The sequence below is a fragment of the Drosophila yakuba genome, chromosome 3R (assembly GCF_016746365.2).
Source record: "Drosophila yakuba strain Tai18E2 chromosome 3R, Prin_Dyak_Tai18E2_2.1, whole genome shotgun sequence".
Lineage (NCBI taxonomy): Eukaryota > Metazoa > Arthropoda > Insecta > Diptera > Drosophilidae > Drosophila > Drosophila yakuba.
In genome coordinates, this window is record NC_052530.2 from 14,845,825 (window position 1) to 14,873,223 (window position 27,399).

At 44.5% G+C, this 27,399-nt stretch overlaps 5 protein-coding genes across 10 annotated transcripts; 2 read left to right on the plus strand and 3 right to left on the minus strand.

Moving 5' to 3' along the window:
- Nucleotides 1–815: 815 nt before the first annotated feature.
- LOC6536884 (probable aminopeptidase NPEPL1) lies at nucleotides 816–18,964 on the minus strand. Of its 2 annotated transcripts, XM_002097417.4 has the most exons (7): nucleotides 18,818–18,964; nucleotides 18,543–18,758; nucleotides 10,582–11,615; nucleotides 10,356–10,512; nucleotides 8,168–8,344; nucleotides 1,187–1,297; nucleotides 816–1,108 (listed from the first exon to the last, which is right to left on the minus strand). In XM_002097417.4, the coding sequence occupies exons 1-7, from the start codon at nucleotides 18,962–18,964 to the stop codon at nucleotides 977–979; spliced, it is 1,974 nt and encodes a 657-aa protein (XP_002097453.1). In that variant the 3' UTR covers nucleotides 816–976. The 2 variants fall into 2 exon arrangements, with proteins under 2 accessions (XP_002097453.1, XP_015047982.1); XM_015192496.3 differs by lacking the exons at nucleotides 18,543–18,758; nucleotides 18,818–18,964 and adding an exon at nucleotides 12,628–12,814.
- LOC6536885 (kinetochore protein Spc25) lies at nucleotides 12,924–14,295 on the plus strand. The gene is made up of 3 exons (XM_002097418.3): nucleotides 12,924–13,150; nucleotides 13,213–13,429; nucleotides 13,689–14,295. The coding sequence occupies exons 1-3, from the start codon at nucleotides 13,024–13,026 to the stop codon at nucleotides 14,014–14,016; spliced, it is 672 nt and encodes a 223-aa protein (XP_002097454.1). The 5' UTR covers nucleotides 12,924–13,023; the 3' UTR covers nucleotides 14,017–14,295.
- On the plus strand, nucleotides 14,593–17,076 carry LOC6536886 (probable cytochrome P450 304a1). The gene is made up of 4 exons (XM_002097419.4): nucleotides 14,593–14,992; nucleotides 15,051–15,302; nucleotides 15,716–16,572; nucleotides 16,657–17,076. Exons 1-4 carry the CDS (start codon nucleotides 14,899–14,901, stop codon nucleotides 16,984–16,986), a joined length of 1,533 nt encoding a protein of 510 aa, XP_002097455.1. The 5' UTR covers nucleotides 14,593–14,898; the 3' UTR covers nucleotides 16,987–17,076.
- On the minus strand, nucleotides 17,064–18,054 carry LOC26534936. The gene is made up of 2 exons (XM_015192497.3): nucleotides 17,850–18,054; nucleotides 17,064–17,720 (listed from the first exon to the last, which is right to left on the minus strand). The coding sequence occupies exons 1-2, from the start codon at nucleotides 17,897–17,899 to the stop codon at nucleotides 17,153–17,155; spliced, it is 618 nt and encodes a 205-aa protein (XP_015047983.1). The 5' UTR covers nucleotides 17,900–18,054; the 3' UTR covers nucleotides 17,064–17,152.
- Nucleotides 18,948–26,955, minus strand: LOC6536887 (prion-like-(Q/N-rich) domain-bearing protein 25). 5 transcript variants are annotated; one of them, XM_039376468.2, is made up of 11 exons: nucleotides 26,798–26,955; nucleotides 26,083–26,234; nucleotides 22,880–23,187; nucleotides 22,697–22,814; nucleotides 21,028–21,642; nucleotides 20,792–20,911; nucleotides 20,609–20,728; nucleotides 20,139–20,543; nucleotides 19,937–20,068; nucleotides 19,726–19,872; nucleotides 18,948–19,659 (listed from the first exon to the last, which is right to left on the minus strand). In XM_039376468.2, exons 3-11 carry the CDS (start codon nucleotides 22,988–22,990, stop codon nucleotides 19,559–19,561), a joined length of 1,869 nt encoding a protein of 622 aa, XP_039232402.1. In that variant the 5' UTR covers nucleotides 22,991–23,187; nucleotides 26,083–26,234; nucleotides 26,798–26,955; the 3' UTR covers nucleotides 18,948–19,558. The 5 variants fall into 5 exon arrangements, with proteins under 5 accessions (XP_039232402.1, XP_039232404.1, XP_039232403.1 ...); XM_039376470.2 differs by having other exon boundaries at nucleotides 26,765–26,955; XM_039376469.2 differs by having other exon boundaries at nucleotides 26,083–26,349; nucleotides 26,765–26,955.
- Between the last annotated feature and the right edge of the window lie 444 nt (nucleotides 26,956–27,399).

Here is a 27,399-nt window from a genome sequence, read left to right on the forward strand (position 1 = left end):
GCCCCCCAAAAAGCAAATGGAATAACAAAGCAAATAAAAATGGAGGCGGGCGGATGTTCGGGTAATTCAGCAAATAAAAGTGCACGGCATTGGCATTAGTCGGTGGGCGTTGCCTGAGTGGTGGTGGTGGGGTGGGCGTGGCATTACGCCCGAACACCCACTACCCACCACCCACCACCTACCACTCACCACCCACCTGCCGCCTCTCTGACAGCTGACAAACTCGCGAGCGTGAAACGCCGGAGCGCACAAAAGTAGGCAACAAAGACGGCAGCGATGCGATGTGATGCGATTGCAACGATGGTGACGACGTGGCACAATGATGTTGCAATTTAATTTGTATTGTCGGCGGGAATGGAATGGTATGGTATGGTGATAGTGATGGGAATGGGAATGCTTGCCACGGACACAATTGCACTGTCGGCAAAGAAAATGCCAGCTCTGGTGATGATCACGCTGACGATGATGAGAATGGCAATGGCCATGCCGCGTCTGATGAATCCACTTAGATGTCGGGCGCTTGGCAACGACAGCAGCAGCAACACCAACTTGCAACACCAAAGCAGCAGCCAGAGTGTCGCTTAATTGAACAGACAAAGGACAAAGTGACAGGCAAAGACAAAGCTGGAACAAACTACACGTGGACATGGAACTGGGTTCTTTAGCATGTTAACTACACAAACTGCAAATTAAATTGGCTTAAAAAACACAACCAACTTGGAGTGGATTTGATTAAACCAGGAAATTATGTAACTCATTTGATAACCTAATAAAGCTAAAGTTAGATTACAGCCACCACATTCCAAACACAGTCATTTAAATTTCGTACTTCTTGTATTTCTAAATAATATTGATTTTTTAATGCCTGTCGGCTACACATAGTGACTTCTGATGCCAGAGCTCAATTGGACAAAGAAAATGATTGAAATGCATGTTAATCCAGTCAGGCACGTGGCACAGGAAAAGGCAGGCTGAGTTAATCGCGGCACAGGCGCTTCGAGGGCGGCTCCTCGTCGGTGGGGGCGATGGATTGGAGCAGCTTGGAGTCAGTGTGCCCACCAAAGAGGGTCAGCAAAAGGGCAACGCCGTAGCCAGTGGCACGCTCCCCCTGAAACAGAGCAGAAATCATATTAAATAGGCAGGGAAATAATTATAAAGCGGATAGCTGCCGGATAGAATCACTTACACAATGAACGGGCGTGGCCATATCGACGTGCATCCAGATGCCGGGATAATCGAAGCCGAGATGAGCGGCAATGAAGAGGCCGGCGCAGGAGGATTGGGCGTTCTGACGATCCTGCAAAGCGGAAGGGAAATCTCAGTTAGACATGGTGACATATACGCTCGAATGTGTGTATTCCTTTACGAGGAGCATTTTGCTGGTGTGGATGTGAATGTGGATGTGGATGAGGATGAGGATGTGGATGTGGTGTGCTGCATGCAACAAGCAAAACTTGGCGTCGCTTTATTAAAAAAGCGTCCTGTGGTGCAGCGCAACAAGAAAATATATTTATAGAGATGGATGAACCAACGAGATTCGCTTGAAAAGTAAATTGTATTTGTTTATTTATCAGAAACTTTTTAATAAAATTGTTACCTATTAGAACACACAAATTTCTTGATAATTCAAACAAATATATTCAGTAGAAACGCATATTATCTGCTCTACCTCTGAAACGCCCCTCGCTAGCAGCAAGTCTGGGTGTGCTAATGCCTAAATTATATGCCATGCACTGGCAGCTGCGTAGCGGAAGCAGTCGCTCTACTAACTTGAGCGGAAATTGCAGCGCTTAAATGCCAAACATAAAGTACACTTTGAACATGCACACACACACACTCACACTCACACACTGACAGTTGGGACCGGCCAAATAAAGGAAGAACCAACGCACACATGCGAACACTCTGCTGACAGTTGGCCAAAAAAAGGAGTTAACTGGCAGACTTCAGCAGCAGGAGCCACGGAATTGAGCGGACAGCAGGACGACAGGACGAGCGGACAACTCGGGGATGCAGTGCTGCGAAAATTACATGACAACGCGCTCAGTTCCTCCTCAAGATGAAAATCACATACACACACACTCTTAAACACACACACATTCGCAGGGGACGTGCAAACATCGTACGTCGAAAAGCGGAAGTCAAAAGTCCATTGAAGCAACAGAGCCCTGAACCCAGAGCCCAAAATCGCAGAACCAGACTTGAAGAATGAAGACTGCCTCCTTTCACACATGAAAAATATATTTTGATTTGGACAACTGGAACTTACAAATAATATATTCGCATTTAAGCTAAGAGTTTAAAATAAATACCAGCTGCTTATCTGAAAACCACACGAATCGTGAAGACGGTTTAAGAGTTAACTATGCATCTAAAATCTTTATAGAAATAATGGTCTATTGAATATCTTGCAGTGCATCTATTGTTCCAGTTTCAGTTGTTCCTGACGCTGCTGACGAAACTGCATTTCTTCTCCGAACAGTGGAGGTACTGCTTTTGGCGGTTTTGCTGCTAATAACCCGCTTTTGTTATGAAACTTGCGGCTGAAGCTTCTCTGGCCGATGGTGCACATAGCCGGCATGTCGTGGCTGCTTCACTTTGGTTTGATTTGCCTGGAGTGTGTGCTACCAAAACTTTTCAAACGCAATGTTTCCCAATGAGCCAATTTACTGAATGGCAAACGGAAGTGGTAAGCCGCTGAGTTGCTGTTGCATTTTAAACTTTTGAATACATTAAATAATCTGACTTTTCTCAATCTGATCTGACAATTTCTCAATCTCTCAATTTTTAAATGTATTTTTAAAGATCTCCATCTCGATGTTAGTCTAAGTATCTTACGCACCCCCAACGAAATGTTTTTATAACTTTGACAAAGTCGAGATGGGATTACGCGCAAATAGGAAAGGTCAACAAGGTCGCGATGTAACTGTGGCGCTAATTAAATGTTTAACCTTTGCCGAGACTGATCAGAGCACTCACGCACATGGGGCATTCAGTCCGAATCGAATCCAGTCGAATCGAGTCCGCCTTTCATCAATAATGGCAAACATTTGTCAACATAATGTCATTAACATTGATTGCATTAGACCCGTCCTGATTGTGTGTGCGTGTGTGAGCCCGATGATGTGAGTTTGTATCTGACTAGGCCTTTTGTAAATAACGAAGCAACATCCCAACCATCCACCCCACGCACCCGACCCAAATCTCCACCAGAGTTTGACAATGGGTCGCCGACTAATTGCGGTTTAGAACGTGACCATTCGAGGACCGCCCTGTGGCATTTACCCCGCCGAAATATACGACAGTTCAGCCAACACCATCCGTATTCGCATCCTAAACATCCGCACTTGCGATTAACTTGAATAGAAATTAGCCGGCGACATTGTCTCACATTCGAGGCAGCGGTTAGTGATATTCGATCTGTGATAACTGCCAGAACGTATAAATGCCGGGGGTATCGCGAGATTACATCGGTGACCGATTCACGCCCCGTGGCATCAAGCAGTTTGCAGTATCAATTACGCATTCATTCAATAATCGAGGCGAGCACTGAAAAGGATTTGCCATCAATGCCATCGAATGGTTTCGCTGAGGGCGGCTACAGTTTTTATTCAATTTTCTCGATGTCGCAGCTAGCGCTTTAAAAACTTTCTCGCCGCAGGAAAGAGCGCACAAAAATGTGTATATATATATATTTTCATAGCAAAAGAAAATACTGTGGGGAAAAGGAAAATATTAGAAAACTCTGGTGATGCCCTTTCGACCTCTAACAGCTATACACAAATTAGAAAAATATGTAATGATTTCATTTAGGTTTAAGATATTCGTATTTGCTGATACAAAAACTAATTTTAAAAGCCCCCTTTTCTTTTTCAGTTTTACATATGCCGATTTTAAAGTAAGCTCATGGCATCTCTGGCGATAGAGAAATTTAAACGGAATCCGAGGAATATCAAGCGGAAAGATTTGTGTTAACAAAGTCGCCGCCCCTTCAAGTAGGCAACGGAAATGGGGATCATTTCGCAAATTACGTGACTTCCACCGCCCCCTTTTTTTCAAGAGCAGACCAAAAATCTCCATGGCAAACTCCGCATTTGGAGCACTGAGCTTGGGCTTTATTTATAAACTGCTGCGGCTGGCTTTAATCAAAAAACTTAACCCCGGCTAAGCATAACCGCAACAACGATGAAATACTCGGCGCCTGGAGGTCGTGCCGTAAAAAACTTTTGCCACATAAAAAGTTCAATTTAATTCATTAAACCGCGTAAAAAGTCGCCGTACAATTGAATTTAAAATGTCGACGCCCAATAAAAATCAACTGAAGTGGGGGGCCGAAAACAAAAACAATTACGCATACGCCGCGTGTGCGGCCAAAAGACTGCAACACGTTGCTGCCCCGGAATGGGTTTATCTAAAATTCATGCCCCTCCGCGCCAAGAAAGACGGGGAACAGCTTTTTACGATTTAACATAAAAATCAATTACCAACAATGGGAAAATTTCACAGTCATAAAACGTCGAGTAACTTTCGACTTAGATTCCTCCTGTGCGACGACGTTGGGAAATTGAGAAACAATTGGAAATGTTTAAGCAAATTTTATTGTCCCGCTGCCGTGTTGCTTATGTTTTACTTATGACACCGCACCGCGGAGTCCTTCCACCACGAAATCCCCACAGCAAAGCAGAAAAGAAAGCCGCAGACAGAAGCCTGCGAGTCTGATTTACTCGACAGAAGCCAGTTGAATGGATGAGTAGATGGATGGATGGTTGGATGGTTTCTAGGTCGGACCGTCGTCTCAGGGTCATAAAGTTGTCGAAATTCGGGATAATATTATTTTTATTTTTCTCACTTTCTGTTTGCTTCTGCTCAGTGGACTGGAAGAGGGAATTTGGTTTTAAAAAGCAAACGGCCTAAAGCTTAAAGGCAACTGAAAAGTTATTTGCAGACTATTCAAATTTAATGAGCAGTTACTCAGTTGTTACTGCACACATTTGGGTACATAGAAAATTAATTAAGTTGGCATACATACTCTCAGTATTATTTGTATTCTTAAAAATGATAATTTCGGTATCATAAACAGTCGAATTTAATGGTCTAAGACGAGTATGGAATAAGCTTAAATACTTTAGAAAAAGAAGATATATTTGTAGTATCTTTTTGCAATACTTCATTGTAAAAAAATACGATTATGTTTGTTGCCATTATTAAAACGCTGAAGCACATCTACAGAGCAAAACCACAAACAGATTATGGCAAAAATGGCCATTTAAAAGTGGTCGCTGAACAGAGCGAATATCCACAACCATCGATTCCTGCAGTTTGACCCAAAAAACGAGAACCTCCTAATTACCGGCTTAAATGGCTTCGCTTAATTCGCGAAAACGCAGCATGTTTTAAACGAGGACACAGATCCCTCCTGACAGCCAACAGCCGCAGATATCACCACGCACCATGGGGATCACAACTCGAAAAGGGCGAAAAACAAATGGGAATTCGTTATTTAAGGATGGGGGATCATCACCTGGCCAGATGACCATCTGACCACCACCGGCTCGTGCTGGGTCTTGTCCAAATGAGCTGAAAACCAAAGCCAGACTGAAAACCAAAGCCAGCGGCCAACAAAGCGCCCTGGCGACCGCTAACAACACTCATAATCCCTCCATTTAGTGGCAAACTAGGGGAAAAGACACCCGAAAGACCAAAAAAAAAGCAGAAAATACGGCTGGTATGGGTGGGTGTGGGTGTAGAGCGCAAAAAGCTAGCTCATGTAATTTAAACGCTGCGCGTGGGAATTTGCCTCAAAAGCCAGAAAAAATGCGACGACGGTGATGGGTAGTAATGGTAGTGATGGGTGGGCTGGTATTTCACCTTTTTCGCATTTAACGTTGAATGCATTTGGAATTTAAAACACTTTATCACAGACACCATTGACAAAGTGCGCGGCGCTGTCACATCAACTGCAGCACGGGGGGCATCAAAGGGTTAAGAGGTGCGGTGTATTGTGTGTGTATGTGTGTGTGTGGGTGGCACGGCCATCCTGCAACGGTGTGATATTTTGACTTGATTCCCATTTTTTCAAACTGCGAGATAGAGCAGCCTGACGAAAAATCAAACAGTCAGCGTGCAAAAAAGACACAGGGGAAATAACCCTTGAAAAGCTAAACAATTATTGGGGGTAAATGAATAACTTTACGTGCAATAAATGAATTTGCAGGTAAGCACAAAGATCGAAACTGAATTACAATAAGATTGTAACTCTATATATTAAACCCAAGTTCCTATTTAGATTTTTAATTTTTCTCACGGTGTACTTATCGAAAGGTGGCACCGTGGGCGATTGGCAGGTAGCCAAAATTGCCATGCCACTTGACCTGCTCAGCATCTACGCACCATCCAGACAACGAACCAACCGACCAGCCAGTCAGTCCTGTCCGCTCCTGGCACCTCACCACGGCAATCCAAAACTCCACGCCGCCCAATCCACCCAATCCTCCAATTCATCCACCGCCCAATCCGCCCACGGCGTGACAATGATGAATGACCATTGATCCGAGGCGCTTGCGACGTACAATAAGGTAACTCGATTTGGTTGGTTGTTGTGGCAGGAACTGGAACCGAACCAAACTGAACCAAACCGAATGGAGCAGGAGAGTCCCGGGGCAACGACGCACCTTGCTCCGGTGGCCAGTGACCAGAGATGGGTTTATGGCTCACCTAGTGCCATCGCCGTCCACCCTCGCAGCTCCGCAGCATTCCTGTCCAGGATTCTCTGGCTCCGGCTCTGGCTGGCCTTTCTAATGGCTGCGAAAGTGGCTGGTGGCGTAGATTGAACGCCAAAGTTTTTGATACATGCGAGTGTCGGAGGGTGCGGTGTGCGTTTGCCTGGGTGTGTGTGCGGCATAAATCAGAGTAATACTAATCAATCTTTAAACCAAACATGACGTTCATCATTTTTCCACAACGGTGCGGTCGAGTGTAAGACAAAAGAACAACATTGAGTGCAAGCGATAAAGTTAATTAAAAATGTGTGTAAAATATATCCGGAGAGTGCAAAAGACAGTGGATTTGGATGTGTGGCGATGTGGGAAAACGCAAAATGAAAATGAATTGAAAACAAATGAATAAAGTTACACCGAAACTTGATTAAAACTTTCTCAAAGTCACTCGCTTTCTATCGAATAATGCGGGCGGCCGGCAAAGTTCACAGCACGGCTGTCTTCGATAATGCATAAATTAAGTTACTTTTGGTCATTGATTTCAGTGCAGACCTCTGATAATCTAAAAGTCTATCTGCCACAGAAAAAGGCAGCAAGGTGTAGCTGCAGATACCACAATGAAATGGCAAACGCAGAACGTTCAGATAGGATACACAAAAAAGTTCTTAAACTAAGAGTTGAGGTTTCACTTTAAGGTTCTAGAATTTACCAAGATAAAATTACGAAAAATAAATATAAACAAGAGAGAACGCTATAGTCGAGTTCCCCGACTATCTGATACCCGTTACTCAGCTAGTGGAAGGGAGACACAGTTTTTGGCGGTTTTAGGCGTTATAGTGGGCGTGGCAGAAAGTTTTTTGGCAAATCGATAGAATTTTACAAGACCAATACAAAAATGAAAAAATTTCAAAACATTTTTCAAAAGTGTGGGCGTAGCAGCTTTGGGCGGTTTGTGGGCGTTAAAGTGGGCGTCGCAAAAAGTTTTTTGACAAATCGATAGAAATTTACAAGACCAATACAAAAATGAAAAAATATTAAAACATTTTTCAAAAGTGTGGGCGTAGCAGTTTTGGGCGGTTTGTGGGCGTTAGAGTGGGCGTGGCAACATGAATCGACAAACTTGCGCTGCGTCTATGTCTCTGGAGTCTGTATGCTTAATCTCAACTTTCTAGCTTTTGTAGTTCCTGAGATCACAGCGTTCATACGGACGGACAGACAGACGGACAGACGGACATGGTCATATCGACTCGGCTATTGGTCCTGATCAAGAATATATATACTTTATATGGTCGGAAACCCTTCCTTCTGCCTGTTACATACTTTTCAACGAATCTAGTATACTCTTTTACTCTACGAGTAACGGGTATAAAAAATCCTTACGTCCATTGAATTTTTTCTTATCAGTTGGCACTTCGAAAAACAGTTTTTAATGGTGCAGGAAAAGTACTTACCGCCACCGAGTTTTTCATATCAGCAATGGCCGAAGCAAATTCCGAGAAATGCAATTCGGGGCAATAAATTATGGACGCCAATAAATCGCCGGATTTGCGTCCAGCCTGCAACGACTTTGCCTCCCATGTCTCCGAGTTTGTCAATACGGCACCATGGTATTTGCCTGTTGCAACGCCCTGGAATGAGAATAAAGTGGCAAATGTGGGATATAGTGCATGCGAAAAATCGTAAATGAAATATTCAAGGACCTGCTGGGTGGGCATATAGTTAAGAATGGGTTTCGCACCCACTGGGGAGCGTTTGATAGAAAACAAGCAACAATCAACCAAATGCCAGCAATAAAACTGTACACCAACTAACAATGTTAGGATAAAGACAAAGGGGGTATGGGCAAGGGGCAATGGCTGCTGGGCAGAGGGTGCACGAAAATTGCGAGCTTCCGACGCGGCTGGCAATAAAAAGGTGCAAGGTTATTTAGCACGAGCAACACCCAAACAACAGGCAAGCACTCCGTGGCGCGTGTTCCACTGCTGCTGGACAAATAAAGGCAGCGCCAGGAGCTGCAACAAAGCACTGGCAGCTCTGGCATCACTGCCAGGAGCAACAGCAGCAGCACTACACTGCGAAAAACACTGAGAACGTCTCTTAGTCGTACTTTAATAATAATATTATTATATTTACTAAGATGTTTCTGCATCGTTAAATCAACTAAACAAGTTACTGCCAACACATAAATTACAAATCAAGGACATCGTTAAATCAACTAAACAAGTTAACTGCCAACTCATACATTATTAATCAATGACATTAAGTGTAAAAGCTTGTAAGAAAACTGCAATTCACAAATATTAAAGAAAAGTCTATCTTTACTTTCCACTTATAAGAGAGACAGTTATCATTTCTCCAAGTGCATACAGTAGCCGTCACAGAGCAGAAAACAACTGCAAAAGGTGTAACAAGGCAGCAGGAACATAAAATGTAAAAGCGAAAAAGTGTTGGTTGCCTGCTTTTTGTTCCTGCAGCGGCTGTGGAAGTGGCAGTGGCAGTTGCCCCAATGCTGGCAATTAATATTATTGCATCCCGTCTAGGTGTGTGTCTGGGTGTAATGAAATTAAGCACAACAAGCGAACCAAAAACGAACGAAATTCTGAACAAAATGGCAAAACGAGGAAATGTTTAGAAGAGCGGCGCGGCACGATGTTTTGTGCCACTTTTAGGCTGGGTAACCAAAGGAATTTCGCTGCGAACAATGCAACTTTTGGGTCGGGGTTGAATAAAAAGAGCCCAGATGCCACGCCCCTCTGACCGGTTTCGATTTATTTCCCATCGAACCACAAATAACGTAAATTGGCATCATATTTTAAGCAAATTGCAGCCAAGATTTATGGTAATTGTGCGCCATCGCAGCAGCTACTCAGTTGCTCCCCTTCGCCGTTCCGCTTTTCGCTGCATTGGAAAGCGAAACACCCACCGCCCACAGCCCACTGCCACGCCCCCGACCCCCAACCCACACCACAACGATGCAACCCGAAAGCGACCACAATCGGCGGATCCTTTGCTGTTGTTGGTCTGCCAATGCTGGCGCTGCTATTCCTCCAAGTTGCCAGCGAAAACCAAATTTGCAATTTATTTTTCCAATTAACCTCGTGACTTTTATAAAGCGTGGCATAAATTCTCGCATAACAAGTCAGCGGTGCCAGTACATCCAAGGCCACCCACCCCGCCTTTTCCCAGTTCCCAGTCCCCAGTTACCTGGCGCAAAGATCTCTCGAAACAGAAATTACCTTGGACACCGGCAACATAATTTGCTGGCTGCATTAGTGGCAGAAATGTGAATTCAATCCTGTGAATTGCTGCCTTTAATGCGATTAAGAGGGGCAGAAAGAATGTTGACAACTAATTTAGTCCATGAAGCCGATGGTTTCAGTAAATTTTTCTAAATTATTCAATGACATCTATTCCTTTTTTTCATTGTTTACATTGTGCTGTACAAATGGTAATGGCGTTTTTTGTTATATTCGGACAATCGATGAATATAAACAGAGTCAAATTAAAAGAAAATAACTATAAGAAAAATACTAATTTTGTATAAGCGTCTATGTGCACATTCCCACGCTAGAACTAATCACGTGTTAGGCACATTTTTATCAAAACAGGCCGCTATAAAAATTTCATATAATGCCTCACCTGAGCTCCAGTCAATGTAGCCATGTCGAGAATGATGTTGGCCTTCAGATCCTTGTTGGCATAGCAAACGCCATCGGCGAGCACCAAGCGGCCCTCGGCATCCGTGTTGTTGATTTCCACTGTGCGGCCCGAGTAAAGAGTGTGGATGTCATCGGGACTGCATACAAAAGTGATAACATTAGTACTTGGCTAATGCACTAAAGGCTAAACTGATTGTAAAACCCACCGAGTGGCATTTGGACCCACGGAGTTCTCGGCCAGACAGAAGACCGCATGCAAGTTATCCTTAAATCCGCATTGGACAGCCGCGTAAAAGGCTCCGAGAATCGCCGCCGCTCCGCCGCAATCGCGTTTCATTCCGGGCATGCCGGTCTTGGCCTTGATGCTGAGGCCACCGGTGTCGTACACGATGCCCTTGCCGACCAGAGCGATGGTCTCCTGGGCGCCCTTCTGCTCGTGGGAGAGCACAACGAGGGCAGGCGGCACAGCCGCAGCTTTGCCCACGCCGTAGATGCCGCCAAATCCACGCTCCCGCAGCTCCTCGCCACGGATTATTGTTGGCGTGATGCACAGCTCCTTGCCCACATCTTCGATTGCCTGAATGAAGTGGTCCACGTTCATCTCGTTGCAGGGCATATCTACAATGCGAGCAGTCAGTCGAATTGCTCTGGTGGTCTCATTCAGGCAATTTAGTTCGTCTTCTGTCAAAGGTTCGCTCTCAATGCCGCCATCCTTGTTGATTAACACAAACTCAACATTGACTACGTTGCGTACTGAATCCGTGCTTCCATCGCTTTGATCTCCGTAGCCAAAACTTTGCTTGGGCTGGTTGGAAGCCAGCAGATTGCCCGTTTTGCGGGAATAGAGGGGAAAAGCCCGGACCACCGCACAGGCGCTGGCGAATAGATTCTCCCGTTCGCAAACCAGCACCACGCTCTCCTCGGAAACGTTCAGCACATGGTTCTTCACCAGACGAGTGATGGCATGAGCCCGGGATGCGGTATTGTGCCTGGAGGCCTTCAATGGCAGGGCAGCCACGGTGGCCACATCGAGGTAGAGGGACACCTTATCGGTGGGCGCCGGATGCAGACAGGCAACGGCATTCAGGAAGGTCTCCTCGGTGACGCGTGGACTGAGTTTGCTCTCTAGATGGCTGAACTTCAGCAGATTCAGATGGCGCAGTTGGCCGATGATCAGGACCGGATGTGTCTGCGGATCACTGCAGCCTAGCGATTCGTTAAACTTTACGTCCGTGGCCATCTGTAAAAAAATATTGGTGCGAATGAATAAAGATTCAAGTTTTAAGACCCGGGAATGCTAGTCAAATCCCGGTGGTATTATCTTATCGGTGCTAATCTGCCGTTTACCGCTACAAGTGCCCCACTTGCTTATCAGTCGACGACTTTGCACCACAGAAGCGGTCAGTGGATGCAGCCACCCATAAATCACGAGAGCTAAACCGGCGAGATAAGCAGTGGCGTTGGGGTTTGGGTAGGGCCACCTGGACAAACAGGGGTTACTCATCGGTTGTAAGCGGATACAGTGTAGCAGGGGAACCATAAGAAGAGATACAAGGATGACCTATGCGCATATTTTAGATTTTAACATTGATTTTCGGATACATGAGTCCATGAAGGTAGCGGCAATTTGGAATTGTAGAAGCCACCTAGTTACAATATATTTTCAGAAGTAGGAATATATAAAAAGTGTATTGCTACGCGTTTCATGATTATCTTCATATAATTTTCATAGTTTTACCGAATTCTATAATAGCTTCCGAAATATTATTTTATTTTAAAAATTCTTGTTTTTATAAGTTTTGGTACAAGAACAATGTATTATATTTTCAACTTATAGCCATAAATTTTACAGTTTTACAGTGGCAAGGCAATAAAAACATAGTCTACCACAAAAGAAATCGTTCCACACATATCTTTACGGTGCTCGATAAACTCTAATGGGCTTCATAAGCTAGATATCAGACCGATTTAAAAAATTAAAAACCGAATTAAATTTTAAAATCGTAAATGCCAGCGTGACCTTGACAACAAGAACAACAAGTGGGTCGTTGACCGATTCGCGGCTTCCGAATGCGAAAAGTGGGTAAACATCTAATCTGTTTATTTTCAATTGGTTTTGACTGGACAGCCGATATGTAGAAATATGTAAAGATGTTGTGCACATTCTATATTCTCTATTTTTAGACTTTTTGTTCGCGATTTTTTCATTTGCAAAACGTTTTTTGCACATTTGCTGCCTTTTTGTAACTTACCTTTTTAAAGCGGCCGCTGCTGTAGGTGCGTGCGAGACGGTTGCGTATTGCCTGGACGCCGAGCAGCAAACGCATTAAGTGTCTGCTTTAGAAATTGCAAATAAGTTTGCAAAAGTTGTGATTTAATATTTAATTTCTTCGTTGACAATTTGACTTGCAATTTTTTTGCTTGCCGGTTCTTAGAGATGTGACAGCACAGCGATAAGTCGATGTTAACTATCGATAAGTGACACACTAAATTTTCCTTTCAACCTGGCAGCCCTGCTACAGTCGTGGAAGTGTCTTTCCTAACAGGGAGTACCACCTCTAACTGGAAAGCAAAACAAGCGTCTGGAAGGCATAAACGGCGCTGAATTTTTGAAGATTTTAATTATTTGCAGTGGGCTGAGTTTTAAAATGGCAATAATAATGGCTGAATCGAGTTACGAAAGGCGCGTAAAGGCATTGTACGAAAAGCAAATTCGCATGGAAGCACTCGAGGGGAAATTCATCAAAAAGGTCTATAAATTCAACAGCAATTTATGTGAGTTGGCGGAATTTATCTCTATTTAACCACTTTAATTTCTCTATTACTAAATATTTTAGTGGATGTCAAAGAAGCAGTTTTGCGCCATCAGCGGAAAGTGGGAAAGTTGCAAAAAGTTGTCATGGAGCGGCGGGAGGAGTTGGAAAAGCGAGTTTCCTTTATGGAGGAACTTGCTCAAGAACTCGAGGCTACCAAACTTCGAAATTTGGCCATGAAAGATCAGATTAAACAGCGAAAGATGCTGGCTAGACAGCGGAAAAATGAAATCATGGAAAGGTCAGCATTAGATTCTCTTAGTAAGAATGGGAAGCTAATACTTCTTCGGTCTTTATAGTTGCAATTTTGTAGATCTGGTCTAGAAAATACAAGATAAAAGGGTTTAATTGCCCTAATATACCAGTGTATCCATATTAATAATATTGCAACAAACAGACTTACATCGGAAGTTAGTCGGTTTTGTTCAAAACAAACCGAATTGTAACGCGGTCAGTTATTATAAAGAGAGCAATATCTGATAGTCTGTTTAATTTTATAGGATTCACACGCTGTCGAAGACAACAGGAACCTATGTAAATCATGAGGCGCTGCCGGCACGTGTGAAGGGTGTCACTGTACTCCGTGGCGATAAGCGCGACCAGTTGATACCCTTTGATCTGAATGCGACCGACGCGGAAGGACTGGACTCACTTTGTCAGCACCTCGAGAGCCTGAATGTCGACGTGTCGCAGTGGCAACAGCTTGTCTCGCTGGCCATGGATGTGGCTATGGAGGCACGTGCTCCTATTACTCCGCCTAAGGAAGCAGCCAATTGCAAGTCGATAATTGAGATTGATCTTACCTCGCCGACCAGTCATCAGGCCTGACTTCCGATTAAATGATTTGCTTGGCCTGGGGATGCCCCTTTGCCAATGAAGCACTTTAATTTGGCATAATAAATAGTTGCCGACTAATGATACGTCTAATTGAGAACTAATCTTTTCAAATTAGGTCTTATTTGGATTACAGTAGTTATTTTTAGCGCGTTAAGTACACCTTGTAATTTCTTAAATGCACTATTAATTATACATATACCAACTTGTTACGATAAGATAGAACGGATAAATATAGATCCCAAAAATTAGCTTTTTTTGGCCAAAAACTTATATATTTGCTTAAATCTTTTCGGAGACATCGCTATTAGGCGACTTAAGATTAGGAGATGTCACGAATGACTCCAATGCCAGTTGGTTGGAATTAATCATATTCAAAACCAGTTATTGAATGAAATTGTTTGAAATCAAAGACTTACTGGTCTTGGTATAACATTTATTTACATTTACGACGCACTCAAAAATAAAATCTAAACTAATTTGATAGATTGGTTTTTAAAATGCATAAAAGATAAACTATTTTTTTTTGTTTTAGAGGTTCTGCTTTAAAAGGTTTGTTTGGGTACTTTTCAAATACATAATTTGTAGCATAGCTATTCAAACAAGAAAATACGTAATTTATCAGCCCCTTTTTAAAGATTTAACTTCTGATTATCTCAGAGCTTTTGACATGGCGGCCGGTGTTAATCTAGAAATCTCAAAATTCATAAGCGCCTCGCAGTGCCACCGACTAACCGATCTATGAATAAACAGCGATCCATATAGATTGGCGTTGCTCAATTGCTATTGTCCGGCGAAAGTTTGAGTCGATAAGTCGTGGCTACAAAAACGAAGCCGCACCGCAGCCACGGGTTCAGTTGGTGTCCGGAATCCACGATGATCACGGAAATTCTCCTGGCGATCTGCACCGCGGTGTCCCTCTTCCTTTCGTATCGATATGCAGTGGGTCGACCCTGCGGCTTTCCACCCGGTTCGATTTGGATGTTCTCGCATCCTTGGAGCTCTGACGCTAATAGGATTATTCACAGGTCCTCCAAGGATTCCGATGTTTGGCAGCTACCTCTTCATGCTAATCATCAACTTCAAGTACCTGCACAAGGCGGCTCTGTCACTCAGTCGGTGGTATAAGTCGGATATCATCGGACTGTATGTGGGTCCCTACCCCGTGGCCGTTGTCCACAGCGCGGATGGCGTGCGCCAGATCCTCAACAACCAGGTGTTCGATGGTCGGCCCAAGCTCTTTGCGGCCGCGATGCGCGATCCCGGCCAAGATGTGCGAGGTGGGTCCAATCAAATCGCCAGCGATTGTGGACACTTAGTATGGCGTTGTTGAAATAATAAGGGGGTCAAGCGGTAATTAATTGTCGCGGCTGGCGAACAAAACACTCTTATCGCTCGAAAACGATTAACACTTGGCGCACTTCAGCCGAAGAAAGTAAAATCTTGTTGACTTTGTGATATTTTATAGCTCTTATTTAGCTTAGAACAATCAGTGTATAAAATTTGTATGTTCATAATTAGTAAGTTATTAGTTATCATATTGTATTATTAACTCTCCATATTTTGATTACCACGACTGTATGCTTTGACGCCTATCAACAAAGTAGTTGACTTTGTTTTGCCTCCTTGACTGATAAGACTAACAATTGATTGCTATTTAATATTACTAAATAATTTTTCTTGCCCTTTGCAGGCATCTTTTTCCAGGATGGCCCCTTGTGGAAGGAGCAGCGTCGCTTCATCCTGCGTTACTTGAGGGACTTTGGCTTTGGACGGCGATTCGACCAACTGGAGCTAGTCATCCAGGAGCAGTTGAACGACATGCTGGATCTGATTCGCAACGGTCCGAAGTATCCGCATGAGCACGAGATGGTGAAACCGGGAGGATACCGCGTGCTCCTGCCGCTGCTCTTCAATCCCTTCTCGGCCAACTCTCACTTTCACATTGTGTACAATGAGTGCCTGAGTCGCGAGGAAATGGGCCGCTTGGTGAAGCTCTGCCAGATGGGCATGCAGTTCCAGCGGAATGCGGACGACTACGGCAGGCTGCTGAGCATTATGCCCTGGATCCGGCACATTTGGCCCGAATGGAGTGGCTACAACAAGCTGAATGAGTCCAACCTGTTTGTGCGCCAGTTCTTCGCCGACTTCGTGGATAAGTATATGGACAGCTACGAAGAGGGTGTGGAGCGCAACTTCATGGATGTCTACATAGCTGAGATGCGTCGAGGTCCGGGCTACGGTTTCAACCGGGATCAGTTGATCATGGGCCTGGTCGACTTCTCCTTTCCGGCCTTCACTGCCATCGGAGTGCAGCTATCGCTCCTCGTCCAGTATCTCATGCTATTCCCGGCAGTACTCCGGCGAATGCAGAGCGAGATCGACGAGGTGGTGGGATGCGGACGTCTGCCCACCCTGGAGGATCGCCAGAACCTGCCCTTCACGGAGGCCACTGTTCGCGAGGGTCTGCGCATCGAAACGCTGGTTCCCTCGGATGTGCCGCACAAGGCACTGGAGGACACCGAATTGCTGGGCTACCGGATACCCAAGGTTAGAAATTTCCCAATTGAACATTATTCCCTTAAACAAACTACTTATCTATAACCCTGACTATTTTCCACTATCTACACCAAGGACACCATTGTCGTACCCAGCCTGTATGCCTTCCACTCGGACGCCCGTGTTTGGTCGGATCCGGAGCAGTTCCGGCCGGAGAGGTTCCTGGACGCGGAGGGCAAGCTCAGCCTGAAGCTGGATGTCTCGCTGCCCTTTGGAGCGGGAAAGCGGCTCTGTGCCGGCGAGACATTTGCGCGCAACATGCTCTTCCTGGTGACGGCGACCATGTGCCAGCACTTTAACTTCGTCCTGGGCCCCGATGATCGGCTGCCCGATCTCTCCCAGAACCTCAACGGACTGATTATTTCGCCACCCGATTTCTGGGTGCTGCTGCAGGATCGACATTGAATGTGTCCAATATAGTAGAGCTAACTGATTTTAGGACAAAGTCAATTTACTTATTTAGATATTAGTTTGCATAAACGTTTTTCGAGGATATTTCCCAATATTGCTTTATGATGCACAAGGAACTATTTATTTTAGCATTAACGTATATGTACATATGCGAGTTGGCCTATAGTTCGCCATCGGAATCAAAAGTGTAACTCTGTGGCGTCGAAACTTTCGGAGAAGATGCGACTGGAATGAGATGGGCTTCCAAATTCTCCTCATTTTCGCTATAAAAAGCTTGAATGAATTCAGAATCTGAACTATCATTAAATGTGTTCTGCTCCAAGGAGCTGGTGGATGAGAAACTCAAAGAAACCAGCGAAGCCATCGAAGAATGTGTTGAGAGGACGGGAGACCGGATACCGTCGTCCTCGGATTCAGAATCCGGGTTGTATCCATCCTCATCCTCGAGATCGTCCTGATACACCACGGATGGGTTGGCCGAAGGTTCCACCACGTTTCCATCGGTTTCCATCGGCGCAGCGCGGGTCTCTTTGCGCAACTCGACCACTTCTTTGAGGATCTGGTGCTGCTCCTCCGCAATGGTGGACACCAGCTGCTCCAGACTGCAGATCTTGGCCTGGTACTCGATCAGTTTTTGCTTCAGCTGGCAGTTTTCAGCCTGACAGTTGGCCAACTCCAAGCAGGCGCACATGGCGATCTTGGCGTCGTCCGAGTTTGGGGACCTGGTACTGTATGCAAACCACATTGTTACACAAGGAATACAGAAATTGTCTATATCCGATATATATTCACGTATTTGAACACATAGGAAATGAGCAAAGACGGATATCGAATACAATTTCTTGGCCGAAACTTACATGGTTAAGGCACTGGAGTCCTTATTATGAACCGGGCAATTGTAGGACATTTTGAGACTTGAAATTTATAGGCAATTCAGTTCAGCAATTGTCTCTCAACAAAATCAACTTGACCTATTTGTACTCGGAAATTTCCCCCAGAAATATTTGACACTGTTTTCCTGTTCTCTTGGATTTGAGTGCAAATGAGCTTCTGTACTACTGACAGCTATTTCCAAGCCCCTAGATTCTACATCAAATTCGAATGCTTCTCAACGCAAGCCGAATATAAATCATAAGATGTGGTCAAATAACTGCTGATTGTTTTATTAGCCGAGCCGATAACACACATAAAATAGCACACTTCAAGATAACATTGTTATCAATACTAAAATAATTGTGTGTCCACGAAAAGAGAAGAAGCGTGGATAGAAGTTGATAGCAAGGTGATAATTATTTGGCTATTTAAAAAGACAAGTTGTCGGAGACTTACATTCAGTATTAAAAAGTGAATAACTGATAAGATAGCAAGTTTGTTTCTCCACGCCGAAGTTGAATAAACCCTTGTAGGATTTATAATAATAGCTATAATATGTAAATTCTTGTATATGTCCTTTAAATATAATTTCATTTTTATATTTTTATATGATGCTTAAAATGCATGATGATAAATGCTAGGTGGTGTGTAAATATTGCACTACAAGATTGGCTTACCCCTTCTGGTAACTTCTTCAGCATGCATTTACGAGTCGAACGCATGGAGCCGCACTTCCGGGAATACCTGGAGCTCCTTGGCCGGCATGCCGGCGCTCTGGACTTCCGGGCACATTTGGGAACTATGGCCCTGCGGCAGCTGCCCATACGTTTGAGTTTCTCCGGCTTGCGTCGATGACGCGAAGTGGAGCTTTTGTTGAGGCATCGTTTCTGGTACTGCAGGGTATTTATGAGCATGCGATTCATGGGCAAATGCATACTCTTTTGGAACTTACTTTCGATCGGTACTGGCGTTTTTCTCGCGAATCTAACGCATTCCAGCACTCCGCTCCCTGACGCAGTGCGTCCTCCATTGGGACGTTCCGGGATTCAAGATGCTTTTCAACCGTGAAACTTAAATAGCCGTTTGGATAGGGTTCCATACTAATTTACACTTATTTACTACACAAACTAAAATTTGAGGTGCGAAACTAAAAAGTCGTTACAAAATATTTTACGTTGAGAAAGTGAAAAATAGAATTTACTCTACTACTAGCTAATCTTTTTAAGTAATGGTAGGTAGTGAAGGTAATCTCAAACCTACTCGGTTTTCATTCGAGAGGGCAACTGGTTAATAATAAATTTCAGTTTTTGGATTTGATACACAACTCTTCGTTGGCCTTAGTTTATTATGATGTATATTACAATTTGGTTAAAAACTGTTCGCTTAGCCTATCAACAAGCGGTTTAACTTCAAACTTATAAATAATTTGTCATTACATTTAGCCGTATCAGATAAGCGAGAGTCGTTCCGGGGACCCTTCTCCAAATATTGCTTCCACTCCTTAATATCAGCTTACGGACTAATTGATTTATATTCACGTTGCGCATGGACTTGCATCCATGCCAGTAACTTGGCTAATACTGGCCCCTCCCGCCACACCCGCCGATCCCCAATTACCCCCCTGGGGTCCTTGGCCAGCCCCTCCTTCGATTATCCTTGCCATTTCCCACAACGCGTGTAAGAGGGACTAGATTTAGTAGTAGGCCTGCTTTATGGCCGCACTGGTGATCAGGAAAGCAGAGCCAATCAGCATGAAGGTGATGATTTTGAGAGCACTGGGTCTACCGGAAGAATCTGTGGAAAGCGCGACATTTAACTTAAATATCCACCCAAATCAACGGGTTTATTAGCCACACTTACTTTTCTTATTGGGCATCACACGAATGCACTGATTCTGATTGGCCGAGTAGCCAACTTTGCACTGGCACACCGAGTTGCGGCACTCCACGTTCTCGGGATCCTTTTCTACATAGCACTCTGTGGCCTTGGTGCACGACTCACCCAGCTCTGCAGGATTGCAAAGTCACATATAACTATTAAATAATTATACAAATCGAGGGGATTCAATTACCTCGCTTCTTCTCACAGACTCCGTTCTTCTCGTGCTGCTCATCGCTGCATCCACACTTGCCCTCCGAATTGCAGCTGGCCAGGAGTGGCTTGCACTGCTCATCGTCGACGCACTCGTCCTCCAGCTCCTCGGCTGTAATAATATGTGTAATGAGAGCATAAGTATAAGAGTAACTATTGCCTTTCAGGTTTCGAGTACAAACCTTCTTTTAGGCACTGATCCTTGAAGTGTACATATCCCTTCCGACACTGGCAGGTGCGCGACTGATCCTCCTCGTCCTTCTCCTGGCAGACGGTGTTCTCAACTAGGCAGTCATCCTCCACCGAGCAGTCGGCACCGATGCCCCGCAGGCACTGCTCATCCTTCTCAAAGTAGCTATCCGCACAAACGCACACGCGGTTGGAGCAGAGGGAGTTATCCACTGGGCAGGCATCGTTGGACTCGCACTCGGCTCCCAGGCCCTGTTTGTACTCGCACAGCTGCTTGATGGCATCGTAGAGGGCGTACTCCTCGCAGGTGCACCTCCTCGGGATCTCCGGATGGCAATAGGAGGCTCCAAATGGACTGCATTGACTGTTCGAGGTGCAGGACAAGTGGTATTGAATGGCTGTTTTGGTGAAGAAGGGTATACAGTATTAAACGGATTTCGAAACCATCCAAGGATCAACCTACGTTTTCTGCAGTTGCGCAGATCCCGCTCGTAGAAATAATTCTTTTGGCAATTGCAGGTTTTGGTCACCTCATCGAACTCGTACTCGCACTCGTCCGTGCTCTCCGCGATTTCCCCCAGTTCTGAAGAATTTTCATTTCATTTTTATTCAAAGACTTAAGCAGCAAAACATCCATTTTACTCACCGGCGAAACATTTGCCATTGCGGGCATAGTAGCCCTGGCGACATAGGCAAATATTTTTGGAACAGATCGAGTGCGGCAGACCCGAGCATGACTTTCCATTATCCGTGCAGCTGCTGCCATCTGAATGGGAAGCCAATAGTTGAAATATCTTCAACATGTTTTTAAAGGGGCTCACTTGAGAGCACTCAAAAATTCGCGTTTTATGCTTCAGTTTAGAACTAGCGTTTGATACTCACACTTCTTCTCATCGACATCGTCGTCATCGCGGCTGGAGCCCAGCGTGGAGTAGGTCTTGATGTCCTCGTCATCGAAGCGGAAGAGGGCGGGCAAGCGGCGGCGCTGGCCGTGGGCGTGGCTCTGGTTGCGGCTGGAGTTGCGCCTGCTACTGGTGCTCGTGGAGGCGGTGGCTGTGGTGGCTGTGGTGGTGGTGGCCGCATTGCGCACACTGCGTCCCACCTCCTTCAGCTCGTACTTCTCGATGCTCGTCTGGACGGCAATCTCGTGGGATCGGGGCGAGATTAGCGGCTCGGTGTCGCCATTGGTGAGCTGGGCGAAGGACACCTGGGCGGCGGCATCGCTGTGAGTGGGCGGGGGGGCGTGTACAAAGGCCTTGGTTAGCTGCCTTCGGCTCCTGAAGGCCGTCTCCTGTTCAGGCTCGGCGGTCTCGGTGATCGCCTCCGCTGTGGTTGAATCATCCTCTGGGGAGCCCGGATTGGTCGTCTCCGTTTCCTCGCCCCCGTCACCCGGAGTCGTGGTGATCTCGTCCACATAGGTGCATACTAGGCCAACGCACTCGGCACCGGCGCCCAGTGCATCACAGTCCTCGTTAACGACGCAGGCATCGTTTTCTTCTGAAATTCACACATATACATATAATTTGGTTAGTTATAGAGCCCCTTATAAGCAGGAGTATATAATAAACAAGAGAGAACGCTATAGTCGAGTTCCCCGACTATATGATACCCGTTACTCAGCTTGTGGAAGTGCGAAGGAGGTCTTCAACACTGACAGTTTTTGGCGGTTTGTGGGCGTTGAGTGGGCGTGGCAAAAAGTTTTTTGGCAAATCGATAGAAATTTACAACACCAATACAGAAATGAAAAAATATTAAAACATTTTTCAAAAGTGTGGGCGTGGCAGCTTTGGGCGGTTTGTGGGCGTTAGAGTGGGCGTGGCAAAAAGTTTTTTGACAAGTCGATACAAATTTACAACACCAATACAGAAATGAAAAAATATTAAAACATTTTTCAAAAGTGTGGGCGTGGCAGCTTTGGGCGGTTTGTGGGCGTTAGAGTGGGCGTGGCAAAAAGTTTTTTGACAAATCGATACAAATTTACAACACCAATACAGAAATGAAAAAATATTAAAACATTTTTCAAAAGTGTGGGCGTGGCAGCTTTGGGCGGTTTGTGGGCGTTAGAGTGGGCGTGGCAAAAAGTTTTTTGACAAATCGATACAAATTTACAACACCAATACAGAAATGAAAAAATATTAAAACATTTTTCAAAAGTGTGGGCGTGGCAGTTTTGGGCGGTTTGTGGGCGTTAGAGTGGGCGTGGCAGCATGATTCGACAAACTTGCGCTGCGTCTATGTCCCTGGAGTCTGTATGCTTAGTCTCAACTTTCTAGCTTTTGTAGTTCCTGAGATCTCGACGTTCATACGGACAGACGGACAGACGGACAGACGGACAGACGGACAGACGGACGGACAGACGGACATGGCCAAATCGACTCGGCTATTGATCCTGATCAAGAATATATATACTTTATATGGTCGGAAACGCTTCCTTCTGCCTGTTACATACTTTTCAACGAATCTAGTATACCCTTTTACTCTACGAGTAACGGGTATAAAAATAGCAATTATAAAACGGCTTTAGATTAAAAAACGCTTCACTAACACATACCCATTGATTTGCGACGGCAGATGTTTCCATATCTGTTATAATAGCCATTTGCACAGCCGCACACGTTTTGCTGACAACTCACAGACGCACGATCGTAGCCAAAATAGCAGTCCAAGTCCTGTGAAACCATGCGTAATCATGCGATGTTATAAGGGATATGGGTTGGAGGACTGGTGGACTCACCGTTTCGCAGGACTCGCCGAGTCCGTTCAGTGGGCGACACTTGCCACGCAGATAGTTCTGGCCATCGGCGCAATCGCAGACCCCGGCTTTACAACTGGCCCCCGTTGGCATAAGATTGCACTGGACGCTGTCGTCGCACTTTTCACCAATGAGGGACGTGGCCAGGCATTGGGTGAAGTTCTCCGCTAGCACCGTATCGAATGTGGAGCACTCGCACTGGCCGCTGGCCAAATCGCAGCTAGTACCGTCAGCTGTGCAGTCCGCGGCGCTTTCACATGGCCAAAATACGGCCAGCACGCCGCCGTCGCCTGCAATTGGTTAAGAAATGGGTTAGGACAGCAGCCAGCTTGGTTAAAAATTAACGTATCCACGGTGCCTGTGACCACACATTCGGATGTGTCGGGGCGACCTAGTTTCGGGTGCCTCACTTTCGGGCCGCTTAATTATTCAAAGCGGGCCGACTTGATTAGGCAGATTTTCATTAACTTTCGGTGGGTTAGGCACAAAAAGTATTTTCCAATCAGGAAAATCCCTTTTATATCTTACTTAGATCAAAGCTACTACTAAAAACTAGAAAGGAATATTTGTGATATTCGAGTTCTTCTTGTCCCTTGAACAAAAAACTTGCAAGTAAAAATCAACACTCATTAAATTGATACTAAAACCTGATACAATTTCTCCCATTAAGTTACTATTATAGGAAATATGGTATACAGGGTATACATTTGAAAATAGCCCCACAAGCCACTTTCTTGATCCGATAAATCTGTAATTGGCTGAACATCCTAGTCAATCTGGGCAGTGCCACGCCCACTTATCTACCTGTCCAGCTGATTATTACCCCTGTGAAAGGCAACTCCATGCTTCTATACGCAAAATTCCCAGCGTCGCGACGGGCAAAGCTTCTTTTGGCACGCAACGTGTCGGGGCCGCAATTTATTACGTATACGCCAACGACTTCCGGATGAGGTTGCGGCATCGAAAAAATTTCCATATAAAACAGGATCAACAACAATGTGAACGCGAAAAATGGTAATAACAATAACAATAGCACAGAAACGCAAAGAAAAGAAAAGGAGAAAGCTGAATTTCGCTGGACGCTTTGCCACTTTAATTTCCATTTTCCGTGGCCGGCAAAACAATTTCTCAAACCGCAAAGGACCTTGGGACCTGGACATTCGTGAGAGTCCTTTCCATGGGGTGGCGTCGGGTGGTTGAGTGGTGGGGTCAATAGGGCAAAGTACTTGACCTTGATTGCGTTTGCATTAATTACTTGTGGTTCTTTAATGTTATGACTGTCGTACGCCTACATTTATTTGTCCACCAATTTGGTCAGCTGCCCTTTCGATGGCCTCACACCCGATTAATCGTGGCTTTAATTCAATTACCGGAAATCGCTCGCCGCCACATTGGGCCACATGATTTCCCCCGACTTTTGTTTTCATTTCGCTCTCGCTATTTATTTATTTTCTTTCTGTTCTGTTACCTTGAGGACTGAGAACCGCACAACAAAGGACGCCGAGCGTTAGAAACCATTGGAGGTTTGACATTTTCCCGAACTGCTGGCAAATATGGCCAAAAGGCAACTGACCATTTCGCGTGGGGATTGGGCTATATCGAGTGCTCGATTCCGGTTAATCTTATCTCTGTGACGGCCATAAAAACACTCATACTTCGATGATTAAACGGTGGCAATCGGTGGTTTTCCCTGATAATCCTAATTTGAATTATCGCTATCTGCAGTTTCTGTGAGCGAAATGTCACCGGAATTGGTTGCCAGGGCTGCAGCCACAGTGATTACCCAGTTAGTTGGCCTACCGCCAGCGGCTCGCTGGCCATTTGGAGTGGTATCGGTGGTATCAAGAGGGCGCTTATCAGCGTCCAACACCTGCTTTGCACACCTGTTCTTCGGCCTAATGGTTGTAGTAAAATGTTATCCCATCTCGTCTCTGTCCAAGTGTTAAGCTGATAACGCTGAGACTGCAATTTCCTATCGACTGTTGGCTTACATTGTTCTGGCCTACTCCTAAATAAAATAGGTAATCAATGAATCACTCTTCAGAGAGCTTATTATGTTTACTTTTTGTCAGACTAAATTGGCAATCAAAGCTGTCAGGTAAAAATCTAGTTGATGTCACTGATGACTATCTGGCCATTGCAATTATTAGTTAAATTAGCAAGAAAATACAGCTTTGTATTACTTTCTTTCAATTGTTAGTACATAGTTGGATTTATATTTTTTATATATTTATTAACAGTAAAATATTACTATATACTACTTTATTATATATTACTATATTACATAACCAAGTACCTAATATATATCATTTTTTATATAGATAGAGACAAATTATTTGCTAAAATTCTGCATTAAGGCAGAATATTTACTAAACAGTTTCCTTTTCATACCCATCTACCAAGATGAAGTTCTTCGAAGGCAACAATTAGTGTGCCCAATTTTGGTTAGTATCCCCTGATCCTGCGCTTCGGAATTTTCGGGTTTCCTTTGCATGACGGCTTTGTAAACTACTAATTGTAGGGTATTTATAATTCAATATGAATTATGTTTAAAAATAGCAGAACGCCGTCGGCGTTGAGTGTCGCAAGAGGCGACCTTGAAAGTGTCCACAAATGAAATAGAAAGCAATCGATGTGAAGGGCTTAATTTTGGGGCTAAATTAACGCGGCCTTTCGGTAATTATTGGGCACAATCAGTGCAAGCTGCAACATATTGGCTCTGAACCATCCGAAACATAAACTCATTCAGATTTTTACCATAATGAATGGGGCTTTGGGGACTGTGATAGTGCGTAAGTCTCTATTTGTTTGTTGCTTTCTCCTGACCGCGTTTCAATTTTTCCACTGGCTGCTATTGTTATTGTTTGTCGCTTTTCCTTTCTGTGTGTGGTTTTTCTTTTTTTTTTTTTTGTTGAGAGACATAACGTAAAAGGACATTTTGTGGCTATAAAAATGCTTTGCCACGCACGCGATGAAGTGAAAAGAGCAGCGACAGGTGCAAGAGAAATTATATCCCTTCCACCCCAAACTACACACAATATGTACAGGTTTTTATATACACTCGGATATGGATTTGTATATATGGCCCAAAGTTATTCGGTACAAGTGCAAGGACGCACTTTGGAATTATCGACTCGTAGTGCCCCATTTAAGTGGGATCCCGACTGGGATTTTGTGCTACTCACATTTGGCTTAAAGGGACTCTCCTTTCGCTGCTGATGGCTTAATCCTCGTCGGCCTTGGTTTCTATGGCACACACACACACCGACACACAGTACACACTCCTTTTTTTGCGCTTATCACTGCTAAGTGGTATTTTTAGGTCATCAAAGGATCACTGAATAATTGAAAAGTACCATTGATTAGAAATGCTGCCAGCTTTGGGCCAACATCTCGAGTCCATCTTTAATCAACTAATGCAGGCGGCAGCGGTGGGGAGTCAACAAATAATACTAATAATAAACTAAATTAGTGGATTTCAAGAACACATGCCACGGGGCTCGTTAGTTAGCTGGGAATGGATACGGGGATGGTTATGGTTATGGGAATCGAATTGGGAATGAGTTCCACATTCGATATGTAATAAATGACGCCCTATTAATGGCTGTGTATTGGTTGGCTGGCTGGTCAGTGTGTTGGTGATTTCGGTGTGGTTATGCATATAATGGATCGAAATACGTTAAGCGTTGGCGGGCCGAATGTGATGACCTCCATGACCCGTCCACGGAAATGAGTTTTTACATCTCGCACCCAGAATCGATACTCATTAGAATGTTTAAAATTAATGACGTCTCAATGTGCACAATTATGTAATGAAGGATGTTTAATCAAGATATATCCACGACACGCTGTTTGCATCAGCTTTACTTTGTTTCTTTAATTTTAGTTGACTGGATTTACTTGCAAGAAATGTTTTACTCTTGGCGATTGGCTTGCGAATTAGGCACTAGTTTAAATATCACTGCACTTCGTTACGCGCACTCCCCGTATTAAGCTCTCTTCACGACTCTGTGGCGCGACTCAAAAAGGACGAACGCAACTTGATCCTTTCGTAGCGAGCTTCAAGCCGCTACTAATGGCTGTTCCTCTGGCTTCGTATGTTTACGACTCTCCGCGATGTCCAGCGAATGGAGAGCGCAGCGCAAAAGTGAGAGTGAGAGCAGGAGAGAAAGTGAGAACGTAAAAGCAGGACGAAGGCGGCGAGTACACTGGGGGAAATGTCACATGTAGTAGTTTAAATATTTCATTTTAAAAATGTTTGTGAAAAATATATATTGTATAAATTTTATTCAGAATAATAAATAAGGAATAATCTAAGAAACCTCAACACCTATAGTGTAAATAAAAAAATCATTTTTAGTTTAAGTTATTAACTTGTTAATGCTTGAGCGGTACTTACGACATATACACCAGTTTTTCGAGTGTCTTAGAGCGCGAGAGCTACTTCAAACGCGACTCGTGGCTCAGTCACGTCTTCGGGCCGCAATTATAAAGGTAACACC